Genomic DNA, 16,782 nt, shown 5'->3' with positions numbered 1-16,782 from the left:
TGGTAAGCTATGAGGCACCAGTAGGGTAGATATTTTGCCAGTTTATCAGTACAACAAGATGTTGCCAGACACGTAAGGGGGTCTTGATAATCTAGAGTGGGACCTCCAATAGTACATACGAGAACCTCTAGATCAACAAGCCTATCAACCCGCCTGATTGACGGTATATTATTCACACTGCTGCAACAGAAGTAAGCCGAAGTAAAGATCCGAAAGGTGCAGCCCGAATTGACAGCATGATACCCAAAACATTCTCTATATGTGGACTGGGACCGCGCGATACGCTGCATATTTTTAACAGCTCAGTTTAGCCCACTTACCTGTCTCCCAATTCTTTACCCCACTTACCTGTCTCCCAGTTTGAAAACAAATTTTGGACGTTGCTACAACTACAACATCGAACCAACACAATCAATAGCAATAAGTAGTATACAACAAGGTACCGAAAGAAAAATAATATAGAAATGAAGAAATGGGGGATTGAAAAAGTCGGGATAGACTGAACGATGGGTTTGTTACATGCAAATCCCTTGTAGACACGAGCATGCAGTGTAATCTGGTGACACATAAAGGTAGCGGAATACGAACTCATCTATGAAGATGTTATTGAATATAAGCGGCCAAGCCGGCTGGATAATAAAAAGGCCGCGAGAGGCGATACATTGACAATATATATGCATCAGGCACTTGACACCAACTGACAGAAAGAAGTAACTGACCGATGGCGGGAAACTTAAGCAGGGCATAGGACCTGTCCACAAAAAAGGGGATGTATGTTCAAATTACATAGGCTGATTATACAATTACAGATTTTTTAAGGTCATCGTCTATAAAATCGTCTTCAGCAAAAGCCGGCAAAAATTAATAAGCCCTATACATTCAAAGTTATTCCAGGCATTTCTGAATTTTGTATTCCCTCAACACTTACATGGTCTTGTATGACGACATCATCAGTTATTATAGGGAAGAACCTTCCAAAACACCAAGACTTTCCAAATCATGGTGGAGAATGAGAAGCAAAATTGAATACACCTACTTAACTGTGGGCGTTGTGACATTCCTAATGATGACCATGACCATAAAAGTAGCTTGTATAGACGGCCTTTTCTTCTGTAGACTTTTGCCCTTGGAATTAAAGTTGAGTTATACACCCAAAATGGCCGTTTTGTCACCCTCGGAATCAATGAGAATATTAAAAAATATATTATTGGGTAATCGAGTCGTATGACTCGATTAAGTTATTGTTAATTCAAAATTAATTTGCGTATTAATTGCCCGTTTGCTCCATTACAATCACAATGTTTTTAACGAACCACTTACCTCCAAATCATCTTTGCTGCTGCTACCAATGGCAATTGCTGCCGCACTGCTACTTCCACCACTCAACGATAACTTGCGATTACGTTCACGTTCTAAACGTAACAATATTTGGGCATTTTGTTCACACGTGTATGTGTGTACCTTGCGGCGACGCTCCAAACTATATTCGTATAGAGGACGTGCTGGATCTGGATTTAGCTCAGCATCTGACCCGGCATCACAGCTACAAAGCGATTGATTACTGCGACCCTTACTGCGACGCAATGAACCACGATTCTGTGATGTAATAACACGCTGTTCACTTATGTGATTCGAGAAGGTGACATTGTTTTGATGTGTCGAACGTTGTTGTTGATTACTCGAACTATCATTACTGCTGCTGGCCGCTCCACCAGACGTCGTTGATTGATTTATGAGATTATTGGTATTCAAAATACTGGTCATGGCTGAACAACTACCCGACCTTAAGACTTGCATTGCCGTGTCCGAGTAATGAGAAGAGGCTTCATAATTATCGAAACTTAGATCCTGGCCCACGGTACCACTCAGACGGGCACCATAGGCAGCTGAAGGCATTATAGGCGGGTAAGAGGGAGCTATGGCAGCCGCTGATGTGGGACTGAAAGAGCGTAGACGTTCACAGGCCCGCAGGCTGCTACGAAGTACTGGTGTCTGACTGCCACCACTCAGGGAACTTTTCCGCTTCGAGGGAGATACATAGTAGATTTCCCTCTCATCAAATTGTATTTCACCCATGGAAGAATTGTGATTGCCGTTTTCACTGATATACTGGGAGCTGCGTCCTATTGTGGTGGCTGTGGCAGTGGTACTTGTTGAGGAGCTGCCACCACTTGTGCTATTCATGTGAGGATGATCTGTAAGATTTTGCAATAATGGATGTCTATAGCTGCCATTACTAAGGCTTTGGCACAGAGCCAAGGAAGATTTGGGTTCGGGTGAAGAATTACAACTGGAACGGTAGCTGTCATGTGTAACTGACTGCTGTTGGTGCTGCTGTTGCTTTTGATGGAAACGTGTTGTTGTATCGACCGAACGTCTTAAATCGGTCATTGTATTGTTGAGAAGGAGTGGTGGTGATGGTGGTAAGCTGCTGCTACCTCCTTACCACTCCACTTGCAAACGATGACGACGATGATGATGATTAAAAGTTAATCTGTATTCTCCCCTGTTGGAATAGATTACCTGTTATTTTTACGTTTACGTTGAAATCTCTGCAAACATGTGGCGACAGAGTATAAAGAGGAGGCTATGTAAACTTATTGTCATTTCTTGGGTTGTTTCTTTTCGTTGGCCTAAGAAGAAGGATGACAACGTGTGGGTGTGTGTGTTTGTTGTCCTTTATCCTTTACAGTTTTGGGTCTTGGCCTTATCAAATATTCATGGAGCAGCTGTCGTCTGTTGCTCGTTTGTACACTGGCCTTGCATGGATGTATGTATGTTGGTGAGCGAGTGAGTGAGTATTGTTGGCTTATGTTTCTTTTCAGTTTAGGTTGATGCCACCATCCCTGGTCATGCCTTCATTTACATTCAGTTAACGTAGATTGCATGTAAATATATTCCAAACTTCCGTTCAGCATAATAGCTTATCATGCCAGACGTTCTGTATTTTACTGGTGTATAGTGGGTATTGTTTCAACTTGTTTTCCACGCTGTGGGAGTGGCTCAGTATTGCACAAGGATAGCAAATTCGATGTGCTCGATCTTCCTGTATTATGCCACTTAAATCCGTAAAATTTTAAATGCACAGCTAATTCATCCCCATTCAACAGCAAAACAGTTGAATCCTTTCAATATTTCACACAAATACCAACTGCTGAGGGGCTATTAAAATTTTAAATTTTCTTGATCAGGAATCAGTAGAATGCAGCAACCAGAGCCATATTCACTAAGCTTTTGTTCGTTGAATGAAGTTGCGTTGGGATCTTAGTGCAATATCCCCTCTTTGTGTCGCGGTGGCATAAATATCTCATAAATACCAAATGACTAGAATTTCATTCTCAAAGGGTGGCCACTTTACTGCTGCGGCCTCTGCTTCTCAAGTTGCACCTTCATTTGCAGCATTTATGTGCCATTCACCAAGTGATGCTTAAAGTATTAGCTTCAGTTTAGATTTCACTTGTTGTCATTCCTGTTATATTTTTGCTTTTCTTTTTTTCTTTGTTGTGAGTGTTCCTTTTATTATTTTCTTTATCCCAGAAGTTGAGCTTTTGTTGATTGCTTGCAACGTTTGCGTAATTTTATGTTAATGCAAGTGCAATTTTGCCACGTTTCCCAGTTTTCTTTTTTCCTATTTGACAATTCTTAGGTTACACTTTTTAATAAAACTCTTTGCACCATAATCTTGGCCAATGTCATTGTTATCGCAACAAAGTTCTCTCTCTAATAAATGCTGAGGTGACGTTTCACAATGCGTTTGTTCTGCAAATAGAAAAAGAAAAGAAGGCAAATATTAGCGTTGTTGTGCAAATGGATTATGCTAGGGTAATACAATGGCAAAGAGAATGAAAACAAATGGAAAAATGAGCTATTATAAGCTTGGAGAATGAAGACGATCTCCGTTTTCAATGTTTGTTAATTTTTGTGTGCTTAAAAGTCGCCTTGTTCCATTCGGCTTTTTGGTCACGGCATTTCCACAACAATTTATTTAAGGTATGCACACCTTTTTGTTTCTATTAATTTTTCAGGTTATAATTCAAAAGAATGTTTTAGCTTATTTTAAAGCCCGTGGGTGTAGTATGTAATTTGACTTATGCGCTTTTTCTCTGAGCCGTCCGAAGACTAACTTTGATGTTTGTTAATTCATGGAGTATTTTATATCAATACTTTTTAAAATTGTAAACAGTTCAAGAAGAGTTGTCAAGAACAGAATGACAATAATAATAAAACAGTGTGTTCAATAAATTCCGAACATTTGTATATAGCAGCCAAGGTTCCCACCTGCGTTTAAGTTTTCTCATTTGCATAGTTGTTGACTATCTATCATTCGATCCCTCACTCACAGCAGATTTTTTTAAATGTTTTAAAGATTTAATTGTAATATTGACGTGGATTTGTAAAGAATATTTTCCAAACAACTGTGGAACAAGCGTGGATTTTTAAAGAATATTTTTCAAACAACAGTGGAACAAGCGTGGATTTTTAAGGAATATTTTTTAGACAAATGTGAAGCAAGTGTGCATTTTTAAAGAATATTTTTTAAACCTCTGTGGAACAAGCGTGGATTTTTAAAGAATATTTTTCAAACAACTGTGGAACAAGCGTGGATTTTTAAAGAATATTTTTTAGACAAGTGTGAAGCAAGTGTGCATTTTTAAAGAATATTTTTCAAACCGCTGTAGAACAAGTGTTGACTTTTTAAAAATATTTTATAAAAGAATATATTATAAAGAACTGTGGGACAAGCGTGAAGATTATTTTATAAAGAACTGTGGGACAAGCGTGAAGATTATTTCATAAAGAACTGTGGAACAAGAGTGAATTTTTTAAATAAATTTTTTTTCTAATTTTGGATTTTTAAAAAGTATTTGTTTTGACTAAAATGTATCTAATCTAAAGATTTTTCTAACTTCTGTTAAAAAAAAAAAAAAAAAAACATATTTTATCTTACTTCTATCAACGCCTGGAGTTAAAAAAATACATTTTTAACTCCTAATATATTAAGATTCTTTTAAAAATATAGTTTGTTTCCGATATGTAAAAAAAAAAATTATATTTTCTGTATTATTATTATTTTTTCTAGCTTTTTACATGTTTTCTGGATTAAAAAAAAATAATATTTTTAATATCTTCAATTTTGTATTTTTAAAAATAATTGTTCCAACTTCTTAATTTTTTTAAATACTCTTTCTAACTCCTATAAACGCGTGAATTGTTAAAAATATTTTTTCTAACTTCTGGATTTTAAAAAAATTATTTTTATATTCTATTTTGATTTGTTTTTTTTTTTTTTAACTTATATCTATCAACGCGTGGATTCTTAAAGAATATATTTTCTAACATCTCGATTGAAAGAAATATTTTTTGTATTTGTTAAAAAATATTTTTAACATCTGGATTTCTAAAATATATTTTCCTCATATGAGGATTTTTAAACAACATGTTTTCTATGTTTTGAATTTAAAAAAATATATTGTCCTAATTTTTAACAAAAATTTACGATTTTTGATTATTTACTTCGACCTTTATTATAAATATTCTAATTATATTAATTAAAACGAGCTCGAGGTCTTGATGTTGTTGTTTTTATTTATTTATTATTTTATTCAATCCTTCGTCTTTTTTCGAAAGACATCATCAGGATAAATAATATTTAAAGCTATTACAACAATAACAATATTTTTGCAAAGCGTCGATCTAGTGTCGCTGCCATCGACGAAACAGATGGCAGATATTTTCCCATGACAAACAAAGCGGGCATCCTAAAAAATATAGGTTTTTAAATTTTGGAGTTTAAAATTTGTATCTCCTTATAGTGTAATTGTCAAATTTAGTTTAAATTTTTTAACTTTTGGATTTTTTAATTTTTTTTTTTCTAAATTCTGGACTTACATTTTTTTTTAATTCTGAAATTTTAAATATTATTTTTTCTAACTTCAGGACTTTTACAAATATTTCATCTAAATTGTGGATCTAAAAAAAATCTTCTAACTTCTGTATTTTTAAAAAAATGGTTTCTCTAACTTTTAGACTTAAAAAACCTTTTTTGTTGCTTCTGGATGTTTAAATAATATGTTTTCTAAATTTTGCATCTTTAAAAAAATATTGTTGTAATTTCCGAAGTTTTAAAAAATATTTTTCTAATCTCAGGATTTTTGAAAAAAACCTTTTAATTTTGGATTTTTAAAAAATATTTTTTCTAACCTCTAATTCAAAAAAAAAGGATCAAACAAATTCTCTTCATTCTATCAACGCGTGGATTTAAAATAATTTCAATTTCTAGATTTAATACAAATACGTTTTCTAACTTTTTGATATTTAAAAAACGTTTTTTTTCTTTGCATTTAAAAAAAATATATTGTTCTAATTTGTAACAATTATATTTTTCCATCACAATCAACGCGGGGATTCTAAAAAATATATATTTTTTTTAATTTTCTAAGTTCTGGACTTTAAAATTTTTTTCCAACTTCTGAACTTTTAGAAAAAAATTTTGTCTGACTTCAGGACTTCTGCAAATATTTCATCTAAATTCTGGATCTAAAAAACATTCTTTTAACTTTTTTATTTTTTAAAAAATATTTTTTCTAACTTTTAGACTTAAAAAAACTTTTTTGTTGCTTCTTGATTTTTGAAAAATATGTTTTCTAAATTTCGTATCTTTGAAAAATATTTTTATAATTTCCGGAGTTTAATTTTTTTTATTCTCAGAATTTAGGAAAAATTTTTTTTCAGAATTTTTTAAAAAATATTTTTTCTAACTCTAACTCAATAACAATAAAAAATGGATCAACAAATTCTCTACATTTTATCAACGAGAGGATTTAAAAAAAAAAGTTTTTTTAAAATTTCTAGATTTAAAAAAATATGTTTTCTAACTTTTTAATATTTAAAAAATGTTTTTTTTTTTCTAACTTCTTTCAACACGTGCATTTTTGAAAAATATTTTGGATTAAAAAACATGGATTGGATTTTTAAAAAAATGGTCTTCTAATTTCTGGCTTTTAAAACATGTTTTTTTCTGACGTCTGGATATAGAAAATTTTAATTCTGGATTTAAAAAATATATTTTTGCTAACTTCGGGAGTTTAAAAAAATATTTTTTAACATCTGGATTTTTAAAAAATATTTTTTTCAGACCTCTGTATATTGAAAAACTGTTTTTCAAACAAAAATATTTTTTCTTTCTAATTTCTAATTTTATAAAATATTTCTTTTAACTTCTGTATTTTTAGAAAAATAATTTCTAAAATCAACCAAGAATATAACTTCTGTATTAAAACAAAATTGAACAATTATATTTTTTATATTTTCTAAATTTCGTATCTTTGAAAATTTTTTTTTTATAATTTCCGGAGTTTAATTTTTTTATTCTCAGAATTTTGGAAAAAAAATTCAGAATTTTTTAAAAAATATTTTTTCTAACTCTAACTCAATAACAATAAAAAATGGATCAACAAATTCTCTACATTCTATTAAAGAGAGGATTTAAAAAAAAAGTTTTTTTAAAATTTCTAGATTTAAAAAAATATGTTTTCTAACTTTTTAATATTTAAAAAATGTTTTTTTTTCTAACTTCTTTCAACACGTGCATTTTTGAAAAATATTTTGGATTAAATAAACATGTTTTCTTTCCATTGGATTTTTAAAAAATTGGTATTCTAATTTCTGGCTTTTAAAACATGTTTCTTTCTGACGTCTGGATATAGAAAATTTTAATTCTGGATTTAAAAAATATATTTTTGCTAACTTCGTGAGTTTAAAAAAAAATATTTTTTAACATCTGGATTTTTAAAAAATATTTTTTTTTTCTGTCCTCTGTATATCAAAAAACTGGTTTTTAAACCAAAATATTTTTTTCTTTCTAATTTCTCATTTTATAAAATATTTCGTTTAACTTCTGTGTTTTTAGAAAAATAATTTCTAAAATCAACCAAGAATATAACTTCTGTATTAAAATAAAGTCGAATTTTACTTCTTTCAACGCGTAGCTTTTAATTTTTTCTTTTCATTTTTATTTATATTTACGGTTTCTCTAACCATTCGCAACTCCACGAATCAAAGTTTCTAACCCACCCTCATCTATCATTTTCATATTTCACAATTTATTGAACTTTATAGGCGTATTACCACCACATGCTGCCTCATTTAATTTCCGCAATTGTTTTATACTACATCCTTAAATCATAAACTAAAATATTTTGCCATAAAAAATGGAAACCCTTTTTGCACATGAAATCTTAGTAAGTGATTTCGTCAAGCCCCACAAAACCAACTAATGAAGAAATTTATTTTTCGTTAACCACCATCCTTTAGTTGGCATGTCAACACTTAATGTCAAACGTTTAACCATCAATTTAGATGGCAATATTCTTTCAACATTTCATCTCCAGCAAATTCGGGGTTTTCTATTCCTCATAACTGATGATGCCAATAAAAAACGAAATGACGAAAAACTGAGCATCATCGTAACATGTGGTAGTCGCCGTCCTCCATACCTAATTGAAAACTATCACATAAAATGAAATGAACATTTTTCAACTGACCATAAACGGATTGGTACGTGTCAATGTCTAAATCTAGATCGAGAAAGATTTGTCAAGACAGAAATCACACACTCACACATAGTAAAGTACATGTGATGAAGCTAAAACAACACAGGAAGTAAAATTGAATCCTGTTTTTTATGACACACTAAAGAAATAATCATAAAAAAGATGACTTTTGAAAAACAAAATTCATATGCCGGCAACCAGACAAAAACGCCAAGCAACCTAGTTTCACTGCCTGCTATCAGGCACACATAAAACAGAATACTGATGCTGATAGATATGCTCGTTTGTAAGACATATGAAAGTAAATGTTACATTATCCTGTGCCAGGATATACACAGGATAACCGCTGTACAAATATAAACTAATAAATGTATCTATTACCCATTGGGGTTTGCCGTCAACAGTCTGACTCCTTCGCCCACTCTCGCTCTGGCCCCCAACCACTCATTTAGTGAAAAGGGAAAATTTTGCAGTTACATAAATTTGCCTAAAGGGATAAATAAGTCTGTGTTAGTTATGACAGTAGCGTGCCCTACTAATGTTGCTCCTGCTGTTTAATGTTATGTGCGTGGTTGCGTTTGTGTGTTTGTGAGATGGGTTTCGTTGAAACAGTTTCCTTAGCTGCTTTTTGGGATTCGTAAAATTTATGTTTTCTACAATTCTGAAAAACTAAATGGATGACTGAACATTACAGTGGCTGTTGGATTATAGAAGAGAAATAAGCGGATTGATAGAAAGGAAAATTATGTCTAGGGTGGTGGATACGTTAATTTTTTGGACTCTTAGCTGAAGGAGTTTTGGCACTGTGTTCTAAAGTCATGTGTTAGTAACGGCAGGTCGTGTATTGTAAAGGAAGTTGGATTTTTGAACATATTTTAAAAGAACTGCAAATACATAAATTTTTTTCGGAGTTTTAATTTTGTTAAGACCTGGGAAGACTTAAAATATTTTTGAAAGGACTACGGAGACGTGGAATTATTAACAATATTTTTTAAAGCAGATGGATTTAGCAATATTTTAAAGATGACGAGGATTTTCAAATCTATTTTTCAAAAGGACATGGTGTTTTCAAAGATATTTTTAAAAGGACATATATTTTTCAAACCTATTTTTTGAAGGATATTGATTTTTCAAAAATATGTTTTAAAAGAATTTGTATTTTTCAAAAATATATTTAGAAGGACGTGGATTTTCCAAAGTTGTTTTTCAACGGATGTTGATTTTTAACAAAAATATTCTTTGAAAGAACATGGATATTTAATAAGAAATATTTTTGAAAGAACATGGATTTTTAACAAAAATATTCTTTGAAAGAACTTGGATGTTTAACAAAAATATCGTTAGAAAGAATGTGAATTTTTAACAAAAATATCTTTAGAAAGAATGTGGATTTTTAACAAAAATATCTTTTGAAAGAATGTGGATTTTTAACAAAAATATCTTTTGAACGAACGTGGATTTTTAACAAAATTATATCAAGAAAAACGTGGATTTTTAAAAAACATGTTTAAACGCGGATCTAAAAATAATGTTTGTACGCGGATCTAAAAATAATGTTTGTACGCGGATCTAAAAAATGTTTGGTCGTGGATTTGAAAAAAAAAAATATTTAGAGGACAAGAATATTTTGTAAATTATTTTAAAGAACGTGAACTTCTAAGAAAATATTTTTTGAATTTAATTTTTAAAGGACATGGATCTTAAAAACCTTACTTAAAAGGATGTGGACTTTTAAAAAAATATTGTTTGAGTTTTAAGAATTGTTTTTAAAAATAAAGTTTTTGAAACGACGTGGATTTTTCAAATAAAGGTTTTTGAAACGACGTGAGTTTCTCAAATAATATTTTTTGAAACGACGTGGATTTTTCAAATCTAAAAAAATATTTTTAAAAGGACGTATATCAGCAAAAATGTCTAAAATCGTCTTTTCCATTTCAAAAAAATCAAAAAAAATTTTTGATGCTACATCTATGATTTTTGGTACATAGATCAAGAAAAAAATCGTCATTCCATATCTGTTTTCGTTACCAACTTTGATTGTTGCGCGCAAAAGATATGACCGTTTTAATTATGATAATTAGAAAAAATTCTAAAAAAATCGCGGCTTAATATAGTAAGCTGTTATATCCAATTGTCGTTAACTGAATTCGCACCCTTTGAGAATATGCAAAAAATAATTCAAAAAGTTTCAATGGATTCGCGAAAAATTAAATTTGTTAAATAATTTCACGTATTTACAAACATATTTTTGAAACAATAGCGCTTATACTTACAAAAAAATATATAAAAAATTATAGCAGCATCCAGACATTGTGAGGAATAAAATGAAACCTAAGTCGTGAAGTTTGGAGCTATAGTATTCGTGTTATTTGCAAAAATACAATGAAAATGTGACGAAAAAATAAAAAATATGTTATTCTAATTTTATTTTTTTATGGTTTTATAGGAAATGTTGAAGAAAAAATGATTGAGTTCTTCGTCATTTTCGTCCAAATTTCACGCAATAATGAAGATATTCCGTTGCAACAACTTTTTCACTTATAGTTTTCCTATTGGCGAATATTTTTAGAACATTATATTAAATCACAAGGAATTCCAATTGTGGCATAACAATAAAATAATGTTATATTGAATATTACAACATTTGAAACGCATAGAAACCGCGTAATAGTGGAAATCACAAGATGCGCATCCGATTTTCCAAAACAGCGAGTCAATCCCTCTTATTTGATATACACTTTGTGAAATTCCATTTGACGACCACGATGTAGCATCAGTTGCATGTTAGGGTGCAAAAAACAGTAAAATGCCCATAATTTCCACGAAGTACATTTGCATTTTATGCGCATCCGATTTCAATGATCACCATTAAAAAATACATCATCCTATGTCATTTCAATGCGATCCATCAAGAACCGTGGATGTAGCATCGCACTCAGTTTTTAGAAAAAATCTATTATATCTCCGGATTCGCGAACGTTTTTCAATATCTGTTTTCGCACATTTTAAATATGCGTTTCGCTCTATTTATCTAAGTAGGAATAACACATCTAAAACGCGTCTAAATACGCGATATTTTCAAAATATTTTTTGCATATTTTCGAAATTTGAGGGGTATCATATCCGCCGATCTAGTGGATGGATTTAGACGCGCTAAGGCTTGTTAGATTCAGAACGTAAAAAAACTAAATTCACGCGGGTTTCACCGACAATTTAATGACAGTTGCAAATTTTGAATCAAAAAAACAGTTTTTTTTTTAAAAATTTACGCACAAAAATTTCGACTTTAAGCTGAGATTGTTGGGAACCTTTGAAGGCTACACGCCCGAGTTATACATCAAAAAATGCGTAATCGCGAGTACTACAATACCATAATCAGTTATTAAACGAGTACAGTTGCGCGTTCCGATTAGAGCAAAAATTCAAAAAACCCAATTTTTCAGTCTTCAAAATGTCAGCATCCGTTTGAGATTGATGCGGTGGTTATATTAAAAAATCATACATTAGAAACTTCATCTCTGAAGTGTATTCTTTAACTTCTTCTTTGAACATTATACTCTACATTGTATTTTAAAGCCACTAATTGAAAATTGACTTAAAAAAACTTGTTTCCTTCAAAGATTTTTTTCTATTTTTTTACATTAATATGACCACAGCTTCCGCTCAAATTATAATTTTAAGAAATCCATCGGTGAATCGTGATAAAACAGTTTATTTTACCTAAATGCGTTCAAAATTTATGGTATATTACAACAATTCGCGAGATACAATACCCCATACCTCAGTTTCAACAGAAGTAAATTTTCTATAAAAAGGCCGATATGTATTTCTCAGACACATATTTTTAAAGCATATTGACTTTTCAAAAATATGTTTTAAAAGGACATGTATTGTTCAAAAATTGTTTTTTAAAGATAGTTTTTTAAAGGACCAGGATTTCTCAAATGTATTTTTTCAAAGGACTTGGAATCTTTAAAAATAATTTTAATGGACACAGATTTTTAAAATTGTGTCAAATTGACTTGAATTTTAAAAATTTCATTTGAAAAAATGTGTTTTTAAAAAATTGTTTCTGAAAGGATGTTTCGAAAGATGATTTTTAAAGGACGATTTTTCGTAAATGTTTTTTTAAAAGACGTGGATTTTTTGAAAATGTTTTTCTAAAAGACGTGGATTTTTTGAAAATGTTTTTTAACGGAGTGGGTTGTTTGAAAATGTTTCTTTAAATGACGTGGGTTTTTCGAAAATGCTTTTTTAAACGACGTGGGTTTTTTGAAAATGTTTTTTAGATGACGTGGATTTTATTTTTTTTTTGGAAGGTTGTGGATTTAATTTTTTTTTTTTTTTTTGGAAGGACGTGGATTCTATTTTTTTTTTCGGAAGGACGTGTAGTTTTAAGACATATTTTTTTAAGGAAATTGGATTTTTATTTATGTTCTATTTTCTCAACTTTTAAAGAATATGTATTTTGTAAATTATTTTAAAGAACGTGCCACTGGGTATGCATAACCGCCTTGCACGCTGAAGGTCGTGGGTTCGATTCCCCGGCCAGTCAACATCAATAACTTTTTCAACGGTGGCAAAATACCCCTCAGCCTTGTACAACTTCTCTATAAAGTGGTGTCGTAAGACACGCCGTTCGGACTCGGCGATAAACAGTAGGTCCCATATCATTGAGCTAATATTAATCGGGTGCACTCATTGATATGAGAGAAGTCTCCCCTGTCCCGTCTGGTATGTTTGTGGAACAATTATTATTATTTTAAAGAACGTGGACTTCTAAAAAAATATTTTTTGAATTAAATTTTTTTAAAGGACATGGATCCTAAAAAATGATTTAAAGGGACCAGGACTCTTAAACAATATTTTTTAGAATTTAAAAAAATTGTTTTTGAAACGACGTGGGTTTTCCAAATAAAGTTTTTTAAAACTACGTGGGTTTTTCAAATCTGTTTTTTTAAATAAACGTGTAATTTTCAAAAATATTTTTTTAAAAGGACATATATGTATTTTTTAGACACATATTTTTAAAGTATATTAATTTTTCAAAAATATTTTTTAAAAGGACATGTATTGTTCAAAAAGTTTTTTAAAAAAATGTGTTTTTAATGACCAGGATTTCTCAAATGTTTTTTTTTTTTCAAAGGACGTGGATTTTTTTTTTTAATAATTTTAATGGACATAGATTTTTAAAATTTTTCGAAAGGACGTGGATTTTAAAAATGTCATTTGAAAAAATGTGGATTTAAAAAAATAGTTTTTGAAAGGATTTTTCAAAAGATGATTTTTGAATGATGTTTATTTATGAAGGATGCGGAATTTTGAAAAATATTTTTTAAGGTTGGATTTTTCGAAAATGTTTTTTTATAAGACGTGGATTTTTTGAATTTTTTTTAACCGCGTGGGTTGTTTGAAAATGTTTCATTAAATGACGTGGGTTTTTCGAAAATGTTTTTTAAACGACGTGGGTTTTTGAAAATGTTTTTTTAGATGACGTGGATTTTATTTTTTGGAAGGTTGTGGATTGTAAGTTTTGTTTTTGGAAGGACGCGTTTTTTTTTTTGAAGGACGTGTAGTTTTATAACATATTTTTTTAAGGAAATTGGATTTTTATTTATGTTCTATTTTCTCGAAGGATCACGGATTCTTAATTTTTTGACTGAATTTTTAAAGATATTTTCTCAATTAATCAACAAAGCGTGTATTTTTTATGAATATTTTTTAAAGAACCAACAAAGCATAGACGTTAAAGTTTTTTTAACTAATAAAACTTTGTTTTTTTTTAAATATTTTTTTTTTGTTTTGTTTATTGTTGAAGATTCAATCTCATTTGATTGCTTAAACTGGAGTATTCCCCCAATGGCTTAACTTCATTTATTACCCTCTATTACAGAGACCCAGCAAAAATTCGGATCCAGTAGTCATTGCGTAACCCATTACAAAGTAATGTAAACAAGCTTCTTTTCCCATTACAAGTAATCTGGAAAGTAATGGGATACTTCTTAAAAAAATTACAAGGCAAACCTACTTACTTTGCTCCTCACTAAGTAATGAGGACGGTGGCACAGTGAGTGTGTGTCCGACTATAAATCCTAGGGTTGTGTGTTCAACGCTCACTGTCGGCACGCGAGTTTTTTTAACTAAAAAAATAACAGTTCGTGGTGCACATGTGTACTGCACATTTAAGTTCTTAAGCAACCCTTAATGATATTGGTAGCGATCAGTAAAATTTTGCAACACTGTCAGTTCGTTTTGAAAAACATACTCTTTGTATTTTTTTTCAATGAAGGATTGAAGATTAGATTTTTTAAAAATATTTTTAATTAACCTTTAAAACGAATTTTTTAAAATATTTTTTAAGTAACTTTTAAGGCGAAGATTTTTTAAAAATATTTTGTTCAAAGAACCATTGAAGGGTAGATTTTTTAAAAATATATTTTCTAAAGAAGCACTAAAGCGTAGATTTTTTAAAAATATTTTTTAATTATCTTTAGAGCGTAGATTTTATAAAAATACTAGAGTTGTGCCAAAGGAACTATATGGAACTATCTAGTTCACTTCGCAGTTCCAATGGCCCACATTTTTTCTTTGAACAAACTGCGTATACTTAACATCACACGTTTTATTTCGCGATGTTACTCATACGTTTTGGAACTAGTACAAGGAACTAGGAACTATTTTTAAAATACACTCCCGATCATCTGAATAGGTTTAACATTTTTTCTTTTAATATGTTAAGGTATCTTCTGATGTGCTTTCTGACAATTATGAAGCTCAGAAGGGATGCAACAAAATCAAAAAGTCATTTAAAGCTGGTTTATAAAAGGTTTTTGTTGGAATATTTCTTGATTTTATCTGAAAGTTCTTGGTAACTTTTCCAGATTGAGAATTGAATCCACGTTCCTATAAAGCGAGTCAAATTTATTGTAGGATTTATCAGAATATTCCATTTTACTAAACTAAACCAAAAAACTGCGCAATTGATGATCGCAAAAATTGGACACTTCTTTGTAAATTTTTTATTATAATTGGGATATTTTCCAAAAATATGGCAACACCGTTAAGTTTTTTTGTGAATGTTGGCAAAGTATAGGACTCTCTAAAACTAAATAGTATGGATCTGTAATACGAACACATCAGAAGATACCTAAGCATATAAAAAGAAAAAATTTTAAACCTATTCAGGTGATCGCGAGTGTATTTTTTTTAATTAGCCATTAATGCGATTTTTTTTATAAATATTTTTTTTCAATTAACTATATAAGCGTAAATTTTTTTTAAATGTTTTTTGTTAAGAATTATTAAATCGTAGATTTTTAGAAATATTTTTCAAAGTATCATTACAGCGTAGATTTTTAAAGAAACATATTCTAAAAATATTATTTTCAAAGAACCATTAGAGCATAGTTTTTTTTAAGAACCGTTAAAGCGTGGATTTTTCAGATATTTTTTTCAAAGAACCATTAAAGCGTGGATGTTTAAGTTTTTTTCAAAGAACCATTAAAGCGTGGATGTTTAAGTTTTTTTTCAAACAACATTAAAGCTTACTTTTTTGTTTTAAAAATAATTTTTGTTCAAAAAAAAAAAAACCTTAAGGCGTAGATTTTTTTAAGAATAAAAATAAAGAATAAATTAAAAAAAATTAAAGAACCATTAAAGAGTTGATTTTTATAGATTTTTAAAAGAAACATTAAAATAATAAAATTTAAATTTTTTGTTCCAAAGTTTAGATTTTTTAAAATATTATTTGCAAAGAACCATTAATGCGTAGATTTTTTAATTTTTTTTTTTCAAATAACCATTAAAGTGTGAATTAAAAAACAACAAATTTTCAAAGACCATTGAAAGGTCGATTTTTAAAGATATTTTTTGTTAAGCAAAAATAAATTTTTAAGAAATATTTTTTTTTTTTCAAAGAACCGACTATTTGTGGTCTGTTTAGCCTTGTCCGTCCATCTGTCTCGAATGGATTAACCGATTAGGTCTTTCAGACTTAGATCAGGTTCGAACCCACTCCTTTGGGTCCAAACAAAATTTAAAAAGTTTTCGCAAAATTGCAGCTAAAGGACAGGTTTCGGATCGTTTTGAATTTTTACAGCAGGTTGTTTTGCGGTCCCTATTACGAATGAAATGACTGATGGGCTTGATATGTTACGAATAGATAGGTTTCGAGTCGTTTTGAATTTTTACAGCAGGTTGTTTTTGCGGTCCCTATTTCGACGGTACATTT

At 30.3% G+C, this 16,782-nt stretch overlaps 1 protein-coding gene across 2 annotated transcripts in view; it reads right to left on the bottom strand.

Annotated features, from left to right (window-relative positions):
- The window catches only part of LOC141394564 (uncharacterized), a 523,342-nt gene extending 519,583 nt beyond the window's left edge, over positions 1 to 3,759 (bottom strand). For both annotated transcript variants that reach the window (XM_073969172.1, XM_073969173.1), the window contains exon 1: positions 1,321 to 3,759. In XM_073969172.1, coding sequence (XP_073825273.1) covers positions 1,321 to 2,391 — 1,071 coding nt within the window. In that variant the 5' untranslated portion in view covers positions 2,392 to 3,759. The remainder of the gene's footprint in view (positions 1 to 1,320) is intronic.
- Between the last annotated feature and the right edge of the window lie 13,023 nt (positions 3,760 to 16,782).

Source organism: Musca autumnalis, unplaced genomic scaffold (assembly GCF_047663935.1).
Source record: "Musca autumnalis isolate F117 unplaced genomic scaffold, ASM4766393v1 scaffold_2, whole genome shotgun sequence".
Lineage (NCBI taxonomy): Eukaryota > Metazoa > Arthropoda > Insecta > Diptera > Muscidae > Musca > Musca autumnalis.
Note: the sequence above shows the minus strand (reverse complement) of the source record. Positions and strands in the feature narration are given on the sequence as shown.